At 38.2% G+C, this 17,880-nt stretch overlaps 1 protein-coding gene across 8 annotated transcripts in view; it reads right to left on the reverse strand.

Moving 5' to 3' along the window:
• Window positions 1–17,880, reverse strand: part of EYA4 (EYA transcriptional coactivator and phosphatase 4) — a 151,957-nt gene that overhangs the window by 5,722 nt on the left and 128,355 nt on the right. For all 8 annotated transcript variants that reach the window (XM_030490652.1, XM_030490649.1, XM_030490651.1 and 5 more), the window contains 5 exons: window positions 9,861–9,950; window positions 4,088–4,146; window positions 3,822–3,982; window positions 1,211–1,325; window positions 230–351 (listed from right to left, as the gene is read on the reverse strand). In XM_030490652.1, the coding sequence (XP_030346512.1) occupies window positions 230–351; window positions 1,211–1,325; window positions 3,822–3,982; window positions 4,088–4,146; window positions 9,861–9,950 (547 nt within the window). The remainder of the gene's footprint in view (window positions 1–229; window positions 352–1,210; window positions 1,326–3,821; window positions 3,983–4,087; window positions 4,147–9,860; window positions 9,951–17,880) is intronic.

The following is a 17,880-nucleotide window of genomic DNA, read 5'->3' on the forward strand; positions in this document are numbered from 1 at the left end:
AGTTTCTGAGGCTTTAAATCAGTTTGGGGACCTTTATTCCTTCAGGTATCATTGAAAATAAGGTGAATTTGGAATTTATCGACATAAACACATCTGAACATACACAATGCCTAAACCCTATAACTAACACTGTAAGTGTCAGAGAAGTGTCTTGAAATTCATCCACTGCTGGCAAAAATATATTGGTAATGCAGTGCAGTCAGAATGGATGAAAGAATAATTTTCTTACCTATTTTGGTTGCACTGTAAATATTTTCAATAGGAAAAGCTCCTCCTAAACTGTATAGTAGAACTTTTGCAAGGGCTGGGATAAGCTGAGTTGTTGTTACCAACACGTTTACACAGTTACTCCTAAAATGAGAGAAATAGTTTAAGTTTAAATAGTCTAAAACCATTACCCAAGTGCTGATGAGGTAAACCAGTTGTGGAGAGCATATTCAGGAATCCTCAACATTTACTTTCACTCAGCACCATCACTTCCAGAAAACTCTGGCAAAATCCTTTAAAAGAATATGGGAGGACTGATTTGTAGGAAATATTCCACACTGGCTTATAAAAGAAAAAAAAAAAGATCCAGGCCCTAAGATACAGACAATTAAGATCACTCAATACCTCTGAAAATAGGCACTCAAATGCTTTGAAAGCATCATTTTCATGCTGGCAATTAATTGGCAGTAGCTACCAGAGAAATAAAAGGATTAAGAGAATGCAAAACCATAATTTGCTAGTCCTGTCTAGAGGGGAAATAACCAACCAATACGCATTTCAGTACAACATCACTTTCTTCATGTTTCAAGAGTAGAGAGAGAGATAAAAATAATTGTGTTAATAAGCTAGCATTGAATGCTGAAGATGAAAACCTGAATAGCCAATTTGTGATAGCAGTTACACAACAGAAAACTTAGAGCCTTGCTACCGTACTCACTGACAGGCTGGAATGTGAGCATGACCATGGTGTGAATATGGAGCTCAGAGCAAATAGCTATGATTTCACAGAATAATAGAAAGGTTTGGGTTGGAAGGGACCTTAAAGATCATCTAATTCCAACACCCCACCCTGCCATGAGCAGGGACACCTTCTACTAGACCAGGTTGCTCAAAGCCCCATCCAACCTGGCCTTGAACACTGCCAGGGATGGGGCAGCCACAGCTTCTCTGGGCACCCTGTTCTGAAACTAGAAACTTTTTTACAGTTGACTCAAATACATACCTTGTGCTGATAATTGATAGTGATTTAAGTGCATTTGTTAGCCAGGAGTCTGTCAGAGCTTCAATCTCTGCTCTTAATTGCAACCATGCATCTCTTTTAGCGGGCCCCAGGAGTCCTTTTATGTAAAAAAGCAAGAAAAGAAAAAAAAAATTGAATTCTGTATATTAGCTGGAATGTATAGATTTTAAGATCACTGTTTATATTTTAAACTCCATTAGAACTTGAAAAAACAAAGAGAAAATATGTTTTCTTCAAGGGTCAGTAAATTGCGCCCTGTTTTTATTTGCACTCCTCTGTACCAAGCAATGTCAGACAATATTGCAGATATTAGTCATCTGAATTTTAACTTTTTCTTTTGTCTATTCAGGCTATTTTACGACATTTCAAAGTATACCTTTCAGAAACACATATTTTTAAAACCTACTTCTTCTTCACATACGTCTTACTCTCAGTGTCATGGTTTAAACCCCAGCCAGTGACTAAGTACCATGCAGCCACTCGCTCTCTCCATCCCCTGGTGGGATGCGGAGGAAAAGGAGAAAGGTAAAACTGAGAAGAAGATCTATGCCATCGGGAACATAGGCAGAAACAAAAAAAGACATTAGAATAAACTTGCCTTTGCAGTATCTGCATATGTTTAAAACTGTGCTGCGACTGTATATAGGTGAACCTCAGATTAATACATCTGGAAATACACTTGTTTGCTGATGACTTGCTCTTCATGTCCTGTTGTAGTTACCAGTGATAGCTCCTTTGATAGCATTTACAGCCCTGAAATGGCTGTACACTTTATGTTCTCATATCTCAGTCAGTCCTTAAAAGCGCCTTAAAATCTCCTGTTGGGTATGAACAGTTAGATTTTAAAAAAATACCCAACCTGCTGAATGTTGAGACATGAATTTTTTGGAACCAAAGTACTTTAGAATTAGATTTGATCCTGGAAGAGCAGGGAAGCAGGCTTCATGACCTTTCGTATCCCTCTTCTCTTTCACACCCTATGTTCACAAGAAGTGGTGATGACTGTCTTACAAAAATCTGAAATGAAGCAACCTAAAAATACCTAGTTAGGTCTAGCCTTCTGTTGCCTTCTAACAGCTATTTTGAAATATATAGATACATGTGTTATAAAAGAGATTATTAAAAAGCTAAGTAGAGGATGAATGAAGAAACATGCCCACTAAAGATGAAATATATTTCAGAAGCAGTATTTGTGGATGAGGATAAAACCCTTGATACAATGCACCGTATCTGCACTCTTCCTTTGCAATGATTGCTCCTCTTAGTATGTTTCCTTTTGCTGTGCTCTTGGACTTGTGCTCTTACTAGTGTTAAAAGTTTTATGAAATCCAAAAACTTTAGAATCTTAGATGAATTAGGAGATATAATAAAACACAGTAACATTTTGGTTAATACTGTTTCCAGAGGTATTAATATATAAAACCTCTATTCATGATACCAAAGAAGGGCAAGGCAGGGCAAGTGAAAGCGAACCATCTGCTGTCACTCTTTGGTCCTATTGCTCCTTCCTTTGTCAAGTAAAGACTCCGAGCTACTCAGAGTGAAAATGTATATTGCAGATTTACATAACTTAGGTAAGGACTAAATCATTGCCCATGTTATTTATACGGTTTTCCCACTTTTGAGAGACTGCAGGAAGCGCTAAACCCCCACGAAACTGGTTTTACTGAAGGTGAGCTTTACTTTGGGTTTCAGGTTCCTCTGAAATAAATTTCAGATGAGTTGAAAAAGCCTATGTTATAGGATGGGAGAGTGTTCACTTGGACTCTTTCCTGGCTGGGTCGAGCTCAGCTTATCCTCAACTGTGGCTGTAGCCTGAAGTTGCCTGAAGACTTGTAAGTATTCCCTGTTCCCAGAGTCTCTCCTTGAGGGAGTCAGTCGACATATTGCCCTCCTCGGAAGAGGGATGGCTGTCCCTTCAAGTCACACAGGATTCTCCAGGACAGATTCTTTCAGTTCTGCTGTTTGATTTCCTACAAGCCTGCTGTCATAGACATCAGTGAGTCCACAAATGCAGGAAAGCTCTTGGCCCAAATGAGATTTGTATTTCTTGCTAACACAATTAACTATGTAAGCTAGAGAGTCAACGAAGGGGGCTAGTGGCATGGCAGTGCCAGAATTTATTTCATCCACTGGTGAAAACAGACAAGAAGGTACCCAGCAGAGAGTTTAGCACAATATTGTGTTGTCACCAACCAGATCATGAAATTATAGGATGGAAAAGGCCAGCCACAAGTAATTTGTACTGCAGAAACTATACAGCCTCTTTCCTACAGTGACAGCATGTCTGAGGTATTAAAAATGGCTCAAGCAGTCAGTAACGTGAATATACCCAAGCTGGGTCTGAAGGAGAAAAACGGGCTTTGTGAAAGCTGTATGGAGACCTGCTCAGTTTTCCCATCTCTGGTTCTCCTCCATAACAGCACAATGTTGGCTCTGCCATTACAGTCAGTAGCTTTCAATAGCCCAAGGTCCAGTCACATCACTTCCCATTCATTCTATGGCTTCCAAGGCACATTCCCTCGGTGGGAGTTCACTGCCATACAGTTTAACCTAATCAGCACTCTGAATTAGTTTTGACACTTAAACTCACCTCCTATGTTGTTCTTGTAAGTATTATACAACTCTTTTACTCTTCTGTAACGGAAAGCCAGCTTCCTCATCCAGTCAACCCCTCCTCTTACACCTGTTGGCAGACAAAGGTTTGCACTACTTGCAGCTGCATGGAAGCCATCAGTTGCAAAACTGTAGGTACTGCAAACACCCAAAATACAGTAAAAATAAATACAATGTATTCCTGTAAATGCTCAATTTATTTAATCTTTGAAGAAAAAGAAAAAAGAAACAAATGCTGCTCACCTTAGGTCTTGTCCGTTATCATCAGAAGAAACATCATCTATATGAACTTGATCACACTCCTGTTGAAAAAAATCCAAATGATTGATAAACTATAAGAGAGTATGCTCACCATGCGCTTAGTACAGATGTCGAAGAAATGATCGGTGCAGGTCGTTAAGTACACCAGAAGATGGCAGCGTATGTACACCTACAGCTTCCTATCACCATCAATTTCTTAAAAACAATACAACCTTCAACTCCTATGCTGTGTAAATTATTAGTTAAAACAGGCCTTTAGAAAAGTGATATGTAATTTTAGTGCAAGTTTTAGATTAAAATTATTTTAATTGAAAAACTCCAACAATTACACATCTCATTTATAGTTTCTCTGGCATATCGATATTCCAAAGTCAGCTAAACCTTACTTCCCCACTTCCTAAAAGCTAGTGATGATGAACCTCAACCAGCATATAACTTCTGTTAAGTCTCTAGGAGTTTGGATGCTTATCAGATTCTTTTAGTGATTTATCCAAATGCCTTGGGCTGGAAAAATCACAGATAATCAAGCAGTCCCGGAGAACTTCATTATTTCCTGGTTTCAGAAGAAATGGAAGTACCTCTGGGGAACTGAGGTACATTGGAAAACTGAACTCCCCTCATTTTATAATTGGATAGCTATAAAATATCCTTTTCTGCAGTGTGGTTATGGCAGAAAGATAGGAAAATGTGGGGGAAGCACAAATAAATAAGTCAAGCCACCATGCAACAGTAAATATGAACAGGCACCGTATTGCTGTTTTCTGTAGCTGCTAGAGTTAACATCTTAACCCAAAGACGCACCTGAAATTCAGTGTTCAGAGATTTTACTTTGCTGTATGTAAGTAATTTTTAATATTTGAAATAGCTGTTGTTAACATAATCCTAATATTATTTATGAAAAAGTTCAAGGACATATTTAAAAATTACTCCCCAACAAATGTTTTCCAATAATTTAACCTCTTCACTAGGACAAAATGAGGCTGAGCTTTCAAAATGCCCAGTTCTGTGCCTCAAATAGTCATCTGAGTCATCTATGTCAAACAAAGTTGCTGACAAGCAGCACTTCACTCAGACTCTCTGTGACATGTAGGAGCACACAGTTCTGAGTTTCCAATCTTGGTCTCACACCAATGTTAAGCTGTCCAGATAAAGGATAAATCTGAACAAAGGAATGATTTCCAAATGCATATGCCACAAGTTCTTAGTGTGTAAATTTGGGGAATTAACATTTCTTTTTTCTGTTTCATTTGTTTTGCACTGAATGAAAACATAACAGACTTCTGCCCACACGAAGTTGTTAAAAAAAAAAAATTAGCAATTTTTGTATAAAAGAAATACATGTAATTTCATTTTCAAAGACATAATTTCATTGCGTCATACAAGTAATTATAATTTAAAATTTTCTGCCAAGACTAAAAGAATGAGTGGCCAAACTCTGCTCATCTGGCTTAATCTGTTAGGACAGGCATGAAAGATTTGTGTTCAAGGAACAGAAATGAAGCATATTTCTCCCCACTGAGAAATAAAATTTGTTGGGGTTCTCTGAGGAGATTATTTTGAGCTGTAGAATATTTTAAAAAAGCTGCTTTTGGATGTATATAGCAGATGAAAAGAGAAAGAAAAGGGCAAGTGGCAGCTGAAATAAAAGATTAATTTATTTATCCTTTTTTATTATTTACACTTCAAGGAAAAAAAGATGCAACTATACTCCACCCAGTGTAGGGCAGGAACTCAAGAATCAGACAAAAACCCCACTGTGACAAATTTTAACTCTACATTTTGCAGTATCTGTGCAGTATCTGGCTTCCAGATCACCTTCACAGATTTCCCTGGAACTGGTCAAAGCATAAGATAGGTAACTTGAAAAGTTTAAAAATTAGTCCTGTGGATTTGAAGGTGTTCTAATTAAACGGAGGGCACAGAGAAGCCCTGGTGAATAAGGAGCGTCTGCTCCTGTTTGAGTTCTGTTAAGCCTTTCAGCTACACTGTTCCAGCCTTGAAAATTCCAGATGACTGTTCTGCTGATAATTTCACTATTAAGTTAAATATGAGTGGGTGGCAAAGGCTTAGCTGTTTACTTTTATTTATCTCACAGTTTGTTCATTGACTCTACGAACAGGAGATGAGGGGAACATGCAGTTTTCTGATTACTTTCCCCTTACTTGTCCCTGCAAGAAGCTTAAGCTTATAAGAGGATCAAACCCGACAGCACTCTCCAGCTTTCTCCTTTTCCCCCTTCCTCTTCTCCTCTTGGATCTATGGCTCACGTCAACATATACTTGCAATACACATTTGCCAATCAACAACAAACTCATGTGCCCACCACTCCTTGCTTTGCTTTACTTTGTTTTCTTGCTTACTTGTGTACTTCAACTAAAATGTTTACATTTTACAAAATCAGTTAACTTTCAGGAAAAAAAGAAAAAGCAAATGGTTTGAGCAGATTTGAGAGAGTTCTCTACTTTTCCCCAAAGAAACAGGAAATTGGTGGCACAACACTACATCTGAGTTTGCTTGTAAAAGATGCCAAACAAAGAGTTGCGTGGATGAAGGAAAGCAAGCAAGCCCTCTGACACTTTAAATGTTAAGGTAAAATACTTTTCACATCAGCTACAGTACACTCAGGTCACAGAGGCTCACTGTCAGTGCAAGGCCAAAACTAAGAAAGATAAAATATATTTCCTATCACTGAGAGTTCAGGAAAGGAATCTAGGTACAATAACTGGCTTTTGCTCGAAGCAGTACTAATTTAAATCATGTCTGAGTGCAGGCAATTCTTTGCAGCAATTTTTAGAGCCTGAAAATTTGAGAGTACAGAATCAACAAATCATCCATAAAAATTATCCTCCTGGAAAGGACAGTAATTTCATTATCCAGTAAAAACACTGACTCACCACACTAAACACAAAAATGTTATTACTGAGGGTATATTCAGCACTATGCTCTCTCAAGCTATACACTTCTTTTTAAGCATGTCCTTCAGTCTCTGTTAAAACTAGTTTGACCTGTCTAGAGAGGTAAGTCAGACTTACCTAAATCCTATTTTTTATTTCTCATTTATATTTCTAATGAGAAAAAAACAAAGGACAATAAAATCTTATTTAAAATAGGGTAAGATTATCATAAAAATAGACATGGGATTCAGTTTGTTTGAAGTAAATACTCTTTTCATCATTGTCCTTGAAAGTGGAGGGGTATAACGGAATTGGAAGATTCATGTCCAAATTCCTCCTTGCAATTTGTAGGAATTGGTTCTTTTCGTGTGCACAGTATTCCCTGCCAACATTTCTGAAAGCTGTCTTAAAATTAATTCTCAGATAGAGAGAAAAGGTTCATTTCATCCCTTACCTGTTTGAGAACAGAATGCATATTATAACAGAACTGAGTCCCATCTCTAAGCATTGTTTAGGCACATGAACTTTCTAGAGCACCAGACTCCTATTTTCGTGGCAGAACACCAACTGCCCTCCCAAGCAATACTTCTCAAGCTAACTAAAATTTATACACTGAGAATGAAATAGCTGGAGAACAGCCTAGCCTGAAATAAAAGTGCAGCTTGGCTGATTAGAACATGGGTTACTGGGTCAGCGGGGAATGTCTCAGCAGATTGGAATTTCTGCATCAGCAGTCACTGTAGTGAGAAAGATTTGCATAGAGGAAGGAAAACTTTATTTTTATATGTGATAACTTCAGTAACTTGGTTATTATTACTAGACCCTGGTATGTGGTGTTTCCAACCAAGAAAGACAGAGGGAAAAGAGAGCTTAGAGGATGTAGTGACTGGAGGCCGTATTACAGGAATACAGCTTCATCAGTACCTTACAGTTGTCATGTCCAGAGCCACAAGGTTTACTGTTTTATTCATCCTCCTGGGGGAGGATGAATAGAGGAAGGCAGAGAGAGAGATGGAGAGAGCGAGAGAGATGAGAGACACCCAATCCAAGCTGGAATTGGGGAATTCTCAGAATTCACTACATCGTCATCATGCAGATGCACTGTAATATTCAGTAATGTCCATGTGCTCTGCAAACATATTTAAATTGACAGATTTATGAATCTGCATATTAAAAGATGCCTCTGTGTACTTTGGCACAGGATGCCACACAATTATATCTTATTTTCTAAGACGACAGAAAATTGTTGGTCTTCTTGCATATGCCAGAATGTGTGCATACAGCTCATTTCAGAACAAGAAGTTCGGAATTATAGTAATCTTATAAGAGAGTTGGTTAAGAAACAAAGATGAATTCTGAGCTAGAAAATACTTAATTGCATATAGAAATTGGTTTTAATCAAATCAAATTGATTGAGTTATGAGATTCTCCAAGAGAGTCCTGAAGTAGTATTTTTTGATTTATTTGAAACTGAAAACTGTTTGGATACTGTTCAAGCTCTGGAATGAGCTGGAGTATGATTTTTTGGACAGGATATTAAAACCACCCTATGAAGAATATACAAAATGTGATGATCCACCTATGACAGCTAAACCTGAGATCTACAAAGAAAATAAATACTGAGAGAAAGGAATGAAGCTTCAACAGCCATTAGCAAGAATAAAGAGGTATGGAAAGAGGGCAAAGCTCCATTTTGCCAAACTCTTCCACTTGAACTCAGCACAAAATTGAAGAACTCTGGGCATATGCTACCGAATGGCTTAAACTTCATTGGGTGCCACATGAAATCTGAACACACAAGGGCAAAGGTCTGCTAAAAAGAAATTTAAGCAATGCTCTGAAAAATTGATTTGGACTCTATCTCTGGTACAGGGCACCAGAAAGAGAACATTAACTGAATGCACTTGCATTGTCAAGTGATGACTCACTAGGGCTGCAATAAAACACTGACTGGTGAAGGCATGTCCAGAGCTTTACTTTCTTACATTTTTGCTGCTGGAAGGAGGAAATGCAGCTCAGGTATAGGGTGAAGTAGATCCCAGTTTCTTAACTTAAAAAAAGCTAAGAATAAATGAGGTGTGCGAAGGATGACAAAGACAACTGCAGCTTGGTAATTCTGCTTTTCTTACTGCCTTGAGTTGATGAAGGAACAAAAGAAATGCACACATTCCCAGTGAATGGAAAAATCTCACTTACCTTTATTTTTTCTATCCACTCACCAGAAACCTTTCTCTGGCATTTTAAACCAAACCTCAAAGTCTTCCAATTGCCATGAGTGGCAAAATATTTGTCCACACAAGGAACTCTGGGATCCAGTAAGAAAACAACTGATTTAGATCAGGGGATGGCCTGAAAATCCCAGACTCTCTGAGGTTGCGGTCTTTCAGGTAAATGCAGAATATTCTACTTTTGACCAAGAAGCAGGGGAGAGGAAGGGAGGAGAGCCTGTGGCCAAAAGGCTCCTCAGGTATGTGGAGAGAAGAACACACTCTCTTGTGATCAGATAAGGACACCCACTGAAGGCAAACGCAGAGAACTTCAAGAGAAGGAATGTGAGGCACATATGTCTCTCTCCTGGAAATGATAGTAGACAGCTCTAAATCCATGGAAATGGAAAAGACTGCCATAGGACAAAGAGAGGAAAACGTAGTTTGCAGATTCCCTCTCTCACCCAGTTTAATGGAAGGACTCTGGTGCAATAGGAAGTCATTGCCACCTAGCTAACCTCTCTCTGATTAAAGTATGACAATCCCAAAATCTAGATAGGCAGAAAATGTCGCATACAACAAACAGTAATGCACAGCAAAACCAGTATGTTAAAAACTCAGGAGTAACAGTGTTCATGTTCCTTTGATTCTTACCTCTAAATCATTAAAAAATAAATGTGTGTCAGCAAGATTAAAAATCATTTCTTCCATTCGCAGTCCAAGAGTTACTGCCATTGGCGGATCCTTAAAAAACAGAAAGCATGGTTAACTACTTAAATACCTTTAAGTTACATTAGAATTACTTTAAAAACTGCGGTATACAAAGTGTTTTGAAAAATTAACACCACAAGAAATTTCCCCAAAAATCCTTTCAGTACTAAGCTATATTAATATAATGCTACAAGAAAAGACCGCTGAACCTATGTGAGAATATTTAGGGAGCTGGGGATGTTGAAACATCAAGTGTTTTGAGAGTCAAGGCATTTGTAACTGGGCTAAACTGACAGGGGAAAACCTGGTGGCCATACGTAAACCTGCATAAAGAAGGCTGTAAACAGGGAATGAACTTCTTACAAAAGACATATGTAAGAAAACCAGTATTTATTATTATAACAGTACACCAAAATTTTCATCCCTGAGCTTTTTGTATAAATATGTAAATATCTTGCCTGTCAATCTGTGGGCAGACAAAAGCTGAGTCACAGAGCAGTAACTAATTTTTCTGACCCAATCCACAGAGTCAGCAGCAGAGGTAGAAACGAGCTTACTTCATGTGACATCCAGTCTGCTGCACAATTCCTTTTATCATTTGGCTTTTCTTCCCAACTTTTGGGCATGCAGAAGTCCTCACCAAGGTTATGCTAAATTGGACTAGGAAAGGTAGTCATCCACCAACTGATTATGAGCAATTATCCTAAACTGTGATATGAAATCATCACTGCGTTGCCTATGTTTAGGCTTACATCACTTCATTCCCACACTTTCTGTCACTGCAGTATGTATCTTCAAACCCTGCACTTAGTCCTTCTCTGTCTCAACACTGACCCTTCTTTCATGCAGGCACCCACTGATGAATTTCAGGGCTCTCCTTTATGATTTTATTGCAGGTATTAATTTAACAAAGTGCCTGTGTTTTTCTTAGTATTCTTCAGTGTGCTTGCAATCTATGGCACAATTCTTTCGGTGGACCACAGGAATGGGAAAGGATACGTAAGTTTGTTTGTTTGCTACAGATCATCCTTTCATTTCTGGCAGAATATAGGATTCCTGTCCCTGGATGAAATTCCTTTAAACTTGCATTTGTTCACAGGTCAGCTTCCACACTATCAGATCACCTTGGCAAGATAGCACAAATCTATGGATCTGCAATAACAGTTTATCTGAGAACATTTAGTGTACAGTAAATGTGAGATAATTAATTTAAACTTGCAAGGCTTGCTAGGAAAGACGTTAAGCCAATTTGCATTACCTCACATTTGTTCTAGAATAAGGTGGCACACAGACAGCTCCTGATGCTTAGCTACACCTGGTAACTAGTTTTATCATTGCCTTAATCATCTGCCTGAGCTTGTGGGGTTCGGCTAACTTTTTTATGCTTAACATACTGCAATGGACTTTTAAAATAGAATCCTAAAATCACAGAGTGGTTTGGGTTGGAAGTGACCTGAAAGATCATCTATTTCCAACACCCCTGCCATGGGCAGGGGCACCTTCCACTAGAGCAGGCTGCTCAAAGCCCTGTCCAACCTGGCCTTGAACACTGCCAGGGATGGAGCAGCCACAACTTCTCTGGGAAACCTGTTTTAGTGTCTCATCATCCTCACAGTAAAGAACATCTTCCTAATAGCTAATCTAAATCTCTCCTCTTTCAGTTTAAAGCCATTACCCCTTGTCCTATAACTACAGGCCCTTGCAAAAAGTCCCTCGCCAGATTTCTTGTAGGTCCCCCTTAGGTACTACTAGATGTGATCGTCTTCTCATCAAAATGAGAAAAAAAAAATCTGTATTTCATCATTCAAATGCTGATTGACTATAGCAAGTTTTCAGAAATCCCTTCTTAAATACCTTGAAATTAAAAGTCTGAAAGTTTACCAACATCTGGCAACAAAATCACACAAAACCTCAAATGCTCATTTTTTAGTATTAGGATCAAAGGCTTCCAGGATCAGACGCTCCCTACTCCAGGGCTTCGCAACGACAGAATAAAAGATGGTTTCTACCCTCAAGCACTTAAATACTAATGGTAAAATCTGAAACACAGACATATTTTGACCCTTGCTCATGAAAAAGTCAGACCTGAAGGGAGAATAGTGTACAAGAAGTGGTAACGATCCAAAGTTAGACCCAATTGTCTGGCAATGAAAGGAAATATTTTTATGTTGACCCTTGAACTGGTCTTGACTATCTTTCAGAAGTAAAAACCAAATGCAGTGCCTAATAACATAACTTCATCCCCTATGTCTTCTGCAGTCATGTTCATGGGATCTGAAAGTCACATGGCTGAAAGCAGCAGCAAGTGCAAAGGTCAGTTTTCCAAGGGGATGATCATGTTAATGGATTTGCAAAAATCATGTAAAATACCTAGAACACAAATCATCAAAATACTCTGGACTCAAGAGATTGTTCATTAAGCCATCACGCTTTTATCAAAGTGCCATCACATACAAACATGCGTTTCTCTCTCCTTTGTGTTTTTTTTCTGTGCACAGTAGATTATATTATTTTCTTTCTAGACACAATATAATAAAGAGTATTTGTAATATGCTTCTTCACCTCAATCCTATGAACACTAAGGCATGTGCATAACTTTGAGCACAGGTGGTAACTCATTATTATTTATGTGAGTTAAGTTATTCACTGGAGCGTTTCCAGCACTGGAATCTCAGACTTTTGATTCTCAGCCTCTTTTGTCCCCTTCCTGGGTAGAAGCAGACCTAAATGCGGAAATTTGCTATAACATATTCCATTATAATCCAATGTATTTTTACAGAAACTACCAACTATGTATCACAATTTCCTGCCTTGCCTAGCATAGTTGAAAGACATAAATGTGACAAAGCTTTTATGATTTTCTTATTAGTAGCATTTTTGTAACCAACTATGCCTGACTTTATTACTGTTATAAATGAGATTTCCTATGCTCCTGGTTTGAAAAAGGCATGTGTAGAATATTGCTAGGTACTATATGTAAAATAAAATAGAACAAAGATAATTCATTTCAGCTTAGTGTGGAATCAGTCTGCAATCTCCCACAGCAACTTCTGCTAAGAAGAGTTACTGGAATTGAATTTTCAAAACATGAACAATTCTTCCTTTAATAAATTGGCCAAAACTTTCACTGCAACTGTTTAACAAGAATTAAACATCACGTTCCAGCTTTTGCCATGTTAAGTTCATTCCTTCACATACAAAAATAGACAGAGAAAGCAGATTTGTCAGGGTCTTGTGGTTTTATAATGTTTGCACAGCATGGAGGAACACCCCAATCAGCGTTTTACTGTCTTTCAAGTTGAAGCAGAAGTTGCAGACTAACTCAAGTGGCACAAAGAACTGAGTGTTGAAAAGAAAGCAAGAAACATGTGCAGCTGATGATACAGATTTGAGCACAGTAAACTGAGAAACTAAGAGGCAGACTGAACTTCTGCCAAAATGTATTTTGTGCTACTCTGCACAAGAATACACAAAAGAGAAAACAATAATAAAAAAATAAACCTGGAAGTGTTCCTCAGGTAATTTGCAGAATAAAGAACAACTCTTTGGCCCTCAGAGACATGATTTTAGCCAGATATGATCAGTGTGCAAAAGAATCACAACCAGCTACAGCACTTCTGTATACCAAAATACAAATTACTTTAGTTACTTTAGTATGAAGGCACTAAACTGGAGCCAGACTGTCTGTCTGTAGACTTCTGTACTAGACTGGTCCATCCACTGGAATGCCTCCTGGAAGACTAGATAAAAATACCCTAGGAGGACCAATATTTAAATGTTTCATCCAACAGGAAAGTGACTTGGAATAAAGCCCCAAAAGTTCAATGTCCATTAGTGGAAGAAATCTATTTAATATTGTCTTGGAAGGTCAGGTTTCAGCACAAGATGTTCAAAATAATTTAATTTCTTGCAAGAAAAAATGCAAACACACCAAACTGTTTTTTATAAAACCTCAGAAAACAAATAGATAGACTGCCAGGTAAATTCATTGTGACAGGAATTTGTATGCATGAAACCTTAAAAATAAGCAAGAAAACAAACAAAATATATGAATAATATTGTAAGAATAGATTTTCAATGTGCGGCTGTCCTGAACAGACAACAAATCTGACCTCTGGAAAAAGTGGAAGTGCTTACGTACCAATATTTTTAGCTTAAAGACACTTCGCTACATTATAGGAATCTCAGATTTACCTTCATCTCTCACTCTCTCATGGGAACAAGAGTTCCCATGTTCATGGGAACAATGGAGGAAGAGAATACATCTCTTGTCGATAACTATATCTAGTGGCGGATGAAGGACACCACTTCTATTCCACACGGAGTTTCTGTTCCACTCTCTCTAGAAAGTGGTAGGAAAATGGACTCAGTGCTCTCAGACAATGAGGGACTGGATTGAGAGGACAACTGGAGGTCATGAGAGATACACTATTAATACAGGCAGACAAAAGCATTTTTATGAGTGAATTTGGGAATGTCATTACGGGTGATAATGGTGACAAAGTTTTTCTGTTTAATGAATGGACAAGTGGAGAGTTAGCAATAAAAAGCTACTAAGCCTTTTCCAGACAAGTGTACGAGGTTAATGTCACCTCCCCAACAGCTTTCTGTCATCAGCACTGCTATCAAAATTTCCAACTGTGATCATCAGGTATGGATTGGTTTTGATTTTTGCACTTGGAAATCACATTCTCCCCCTTCAAAGGTTACAAGGGACTTTCATTCTTTTTTATCTAGTTGCACCTTGAATCACAGCATTTATCTGGGCATCCTTGCCCTCTGGATCGACCTGGGAGAAATGAATGAAATATAAAATGCTCAGAGGTAGACAAAACTCCAGCTTAATCAGCCTTAAATCAGCAAGAATAACTGGAATGCAATGGAACAAAGAATACACACTGTTCACAGGGAATAAGAATGTACCTCATAAACTCTTAACAGATGATGACATCTCCTAACATATGTCCTGTCACATCAACAAATCCTCACTTAAGAGCTCAGCATTGTAGAAAACCGTATCTGCCAACTGGTGCTCAGCTGCAAAAACCATCATCAGCCACACAAGTCATAAACTTAACAGCTCAAATGCCAATGCTCATAATTTGCCACTGCAGTAAATAATTAAAAATAGAAATGTACTAGTCTTATGATGTACAGAGCAGATGAGCAAATGAGCTGAACAACGAGATGTACCCTTACTGCTGGGAGGCAACAGGGTTTCCTTGAAACCTAACACAGGTGTAGTGTAGTTTTTATTCTCTTTTTTATGTTAGTTCTGACCGGCCCAATAAAACAACCACTACACCAAAAGTCAGACAGAAACACCCACATGCAGAAAACAGCAAGCCACAGAATATTCCTCTGGGTAAGTTTTATATTTTAAATATCAAAGTGATGCATTGACCAACCTCTGGCCAAATCTCTCCACTTCAGTGGAGTTTAAAGCTATGCTCTTCTGTTGCCCAGACAAGCAGCAATTTGCCCTGTGTTTTAAATGAGATGCTTACAGATGCATCCAACAAGTTAAACCCTTCAGCAAATTGATTCTAAATCAAATGATTCTATATGATTCTAAAATCAAATAATCATCACACCATGAAAAATGCTGGACAAGTACATACCAAGGAGTGTCCATTCTCAACTTCAGAAACCCTCAGTCATAAGTCAGAAATCTGTTTTCTCTTGACAAATATATGAACTAAAACTTGCCTACTGGATACAGACCTTCCCACATAATATCTGCCAACAAATGCCCCCATTGCCTATGGCAATGTTGGTTTGCCTCTCCTCTTTCTCCTCTACTCCACAGTAGAAATCTTTTGAAAGAGAAACTGTCTTCTGGTACCACTGCAGCTCTCAAGTGCCTCTGCGCTCATACACTGGCCTTGCCACATGGCCATAACAATGTGGTGGCCACCTCCCCTCACTCCATTCCTTGTGCAGCCTGAATTGTAGCAAAGCAGAGAAATTAAAAGACTAATTTCTGAATGTTTTGTTTTCACCCAGCATTGCACTCCTTGAAAGTACAAAGTGAGCATGCTTAGTCTAAGAAGATGCCTTCCCTTAAAACAATGTTCACATTAAAGACTCACTAATCTCATCTAGAATATTTAAATATGGAGGAAGGGGAAAACTCTGCTTTTCCTGTGACTTTTGTGTGTGTGTGTGCGGTTTCTATTTTGGGAGCAACCTGATAATGTTATACAAAATGGGCTCACAAAATACATATGGAAGAACACAGTATGCACAGCCGAGCATCTATGTGACATTATATACCTTTATTTTTTAAAATCAGAGAGCAAATCACTGCAATTATTTACTATCATTATTTTATACTATCCTGAATTGTTTTTCATTGTGAAGTAACAATTTTGTACCACCTTTCCATGATAAACAGTTCTCTTGGGGCTTTTGCAAGACCTATGTGCTCACAAGACTTCTGCTGAAAATCTCACAATTCATGGACTATTTACTTTCATACCAATCTAATTCTCATAACAATCCAAACTCCAGTCTGGGTTAAGACCTTGTTTACAGATAGAAATCATACGCAGAAAAGATAAGGGCCACATCTGCTAAAGAGGTCATGCACCAGAGACTGGCTGAGATCCAGCTGTGATATCTTTCCCTTCCCCCATGTCTAACCTCTTAGGCACTTAGGTTCAGACGCATCCCACCTTAAGTTTAGGCAACACTTCGGTGACATTAGTAAAAGCCTACCCGTGATAAGCTTGTATTCCCTGCGTCCTTGCTGTCAACGATACATATATTTGAGCTTCATCGGTAATCAGTCATTACCTTGCTAAGAAGTTCTCTATAAATATGGCAAAGGTAGTCACTGCAGGAAGGAAAAGTCTACTACTTTTATTTTACAGTGTCTGGAAATGAACACATTTCCCTACTTGTCTGGATGCCACCTATCGGTATCAAAAAAAACCCCAACCAACCAAACAGGATTTTACTTAAGAATTCCTCTGCATTTGCTCATAGTTGTTCATGCCATTTGTTTACTGATGCTGCTCTCAGCAGTATAATTACATTAATTTCAATTGCCCTTAGAGATACTCTTGGTTTATACAACCCACCTTTATCTGCTGTCAGTACTACTGGCTGTTAATATGCCATTATTGTTTCTAAGGACTCTGAATGGACAGTCAGTTTTAGCAGCATATGTGTTCTTAAGAAAAGTGGTTCTGATTTTTATTTTTTTTTTTCAAATATTTTTACTCATAAAAAAGTGGGAAACCAAGAGGAATTACACGTCTTTAAGACCGTTTTCAAAGTTATCCATAGATGTTTGTGAGCTACAAAATGTACTCTGATTTCTAAAACTTTGTATTAAAGTTGACTTTGACTTTACTTATTTATTATTTGAGATGGAGCATGAGATGTAAACATCCCAAAGGCACGATCAAAAAAGGATGAATGGAATGGCTGCCTCACTGGGGCAATTCAGGAAGTTCTGTGGCAGTCTATGGGCTACGCTCAAAGTGATATAAATGTTCATGTTTGGCTAGTTTTCTCTCTTGTTTTAATAACTATAAGATAGAAATCGTTTTGAAAAAGTCACTGCTTGAAAAAGTCAGTGTTTGAAAAACAGGAGAAGAGGAATTCTTGACAGTATACTGAAATGTGCACTGATTTGGCACTGTGAAGCTGCCAAATAAGCATGGCTGTTTTTCACAAGACATGAATAACAACCCTTATCTCAGCATTCCAGAAATTCAGATTTTTGTCTGGGGCCTGTGAGTTTTCCTATTAAGTTTCTCTTTTAATAAATAAATAATAAAAACATGGAGGACTGGCCCATCCGTGTTTATAATCCACAGGTTCTGGCTTTGGGCATTTCTAGCCTGCTGGCTGGGGAGGTGGGTGTGGAAAACATTTCTGTGATGTACTTTCTCACATGGTTTTCTCAAGCATCTGATTCTGGCTGGGATGAAGAGGCAGAAAACATGCTAAA

Source organism: Strigops habroptila, chromosome 6, assembly GCF_004027225.2.
Source record: "Strigops habroptila isolate Jane chromosome 6, bStrHab1.2.pri, whole genome shotgun sequence".
In the NCBI taxonomy this organism is placed as follows: Eukaryota; Metazoa; Chordata; class Aves; order Psittaciformes; family Psittacidae; genus Strigops; species Strigops habroptila.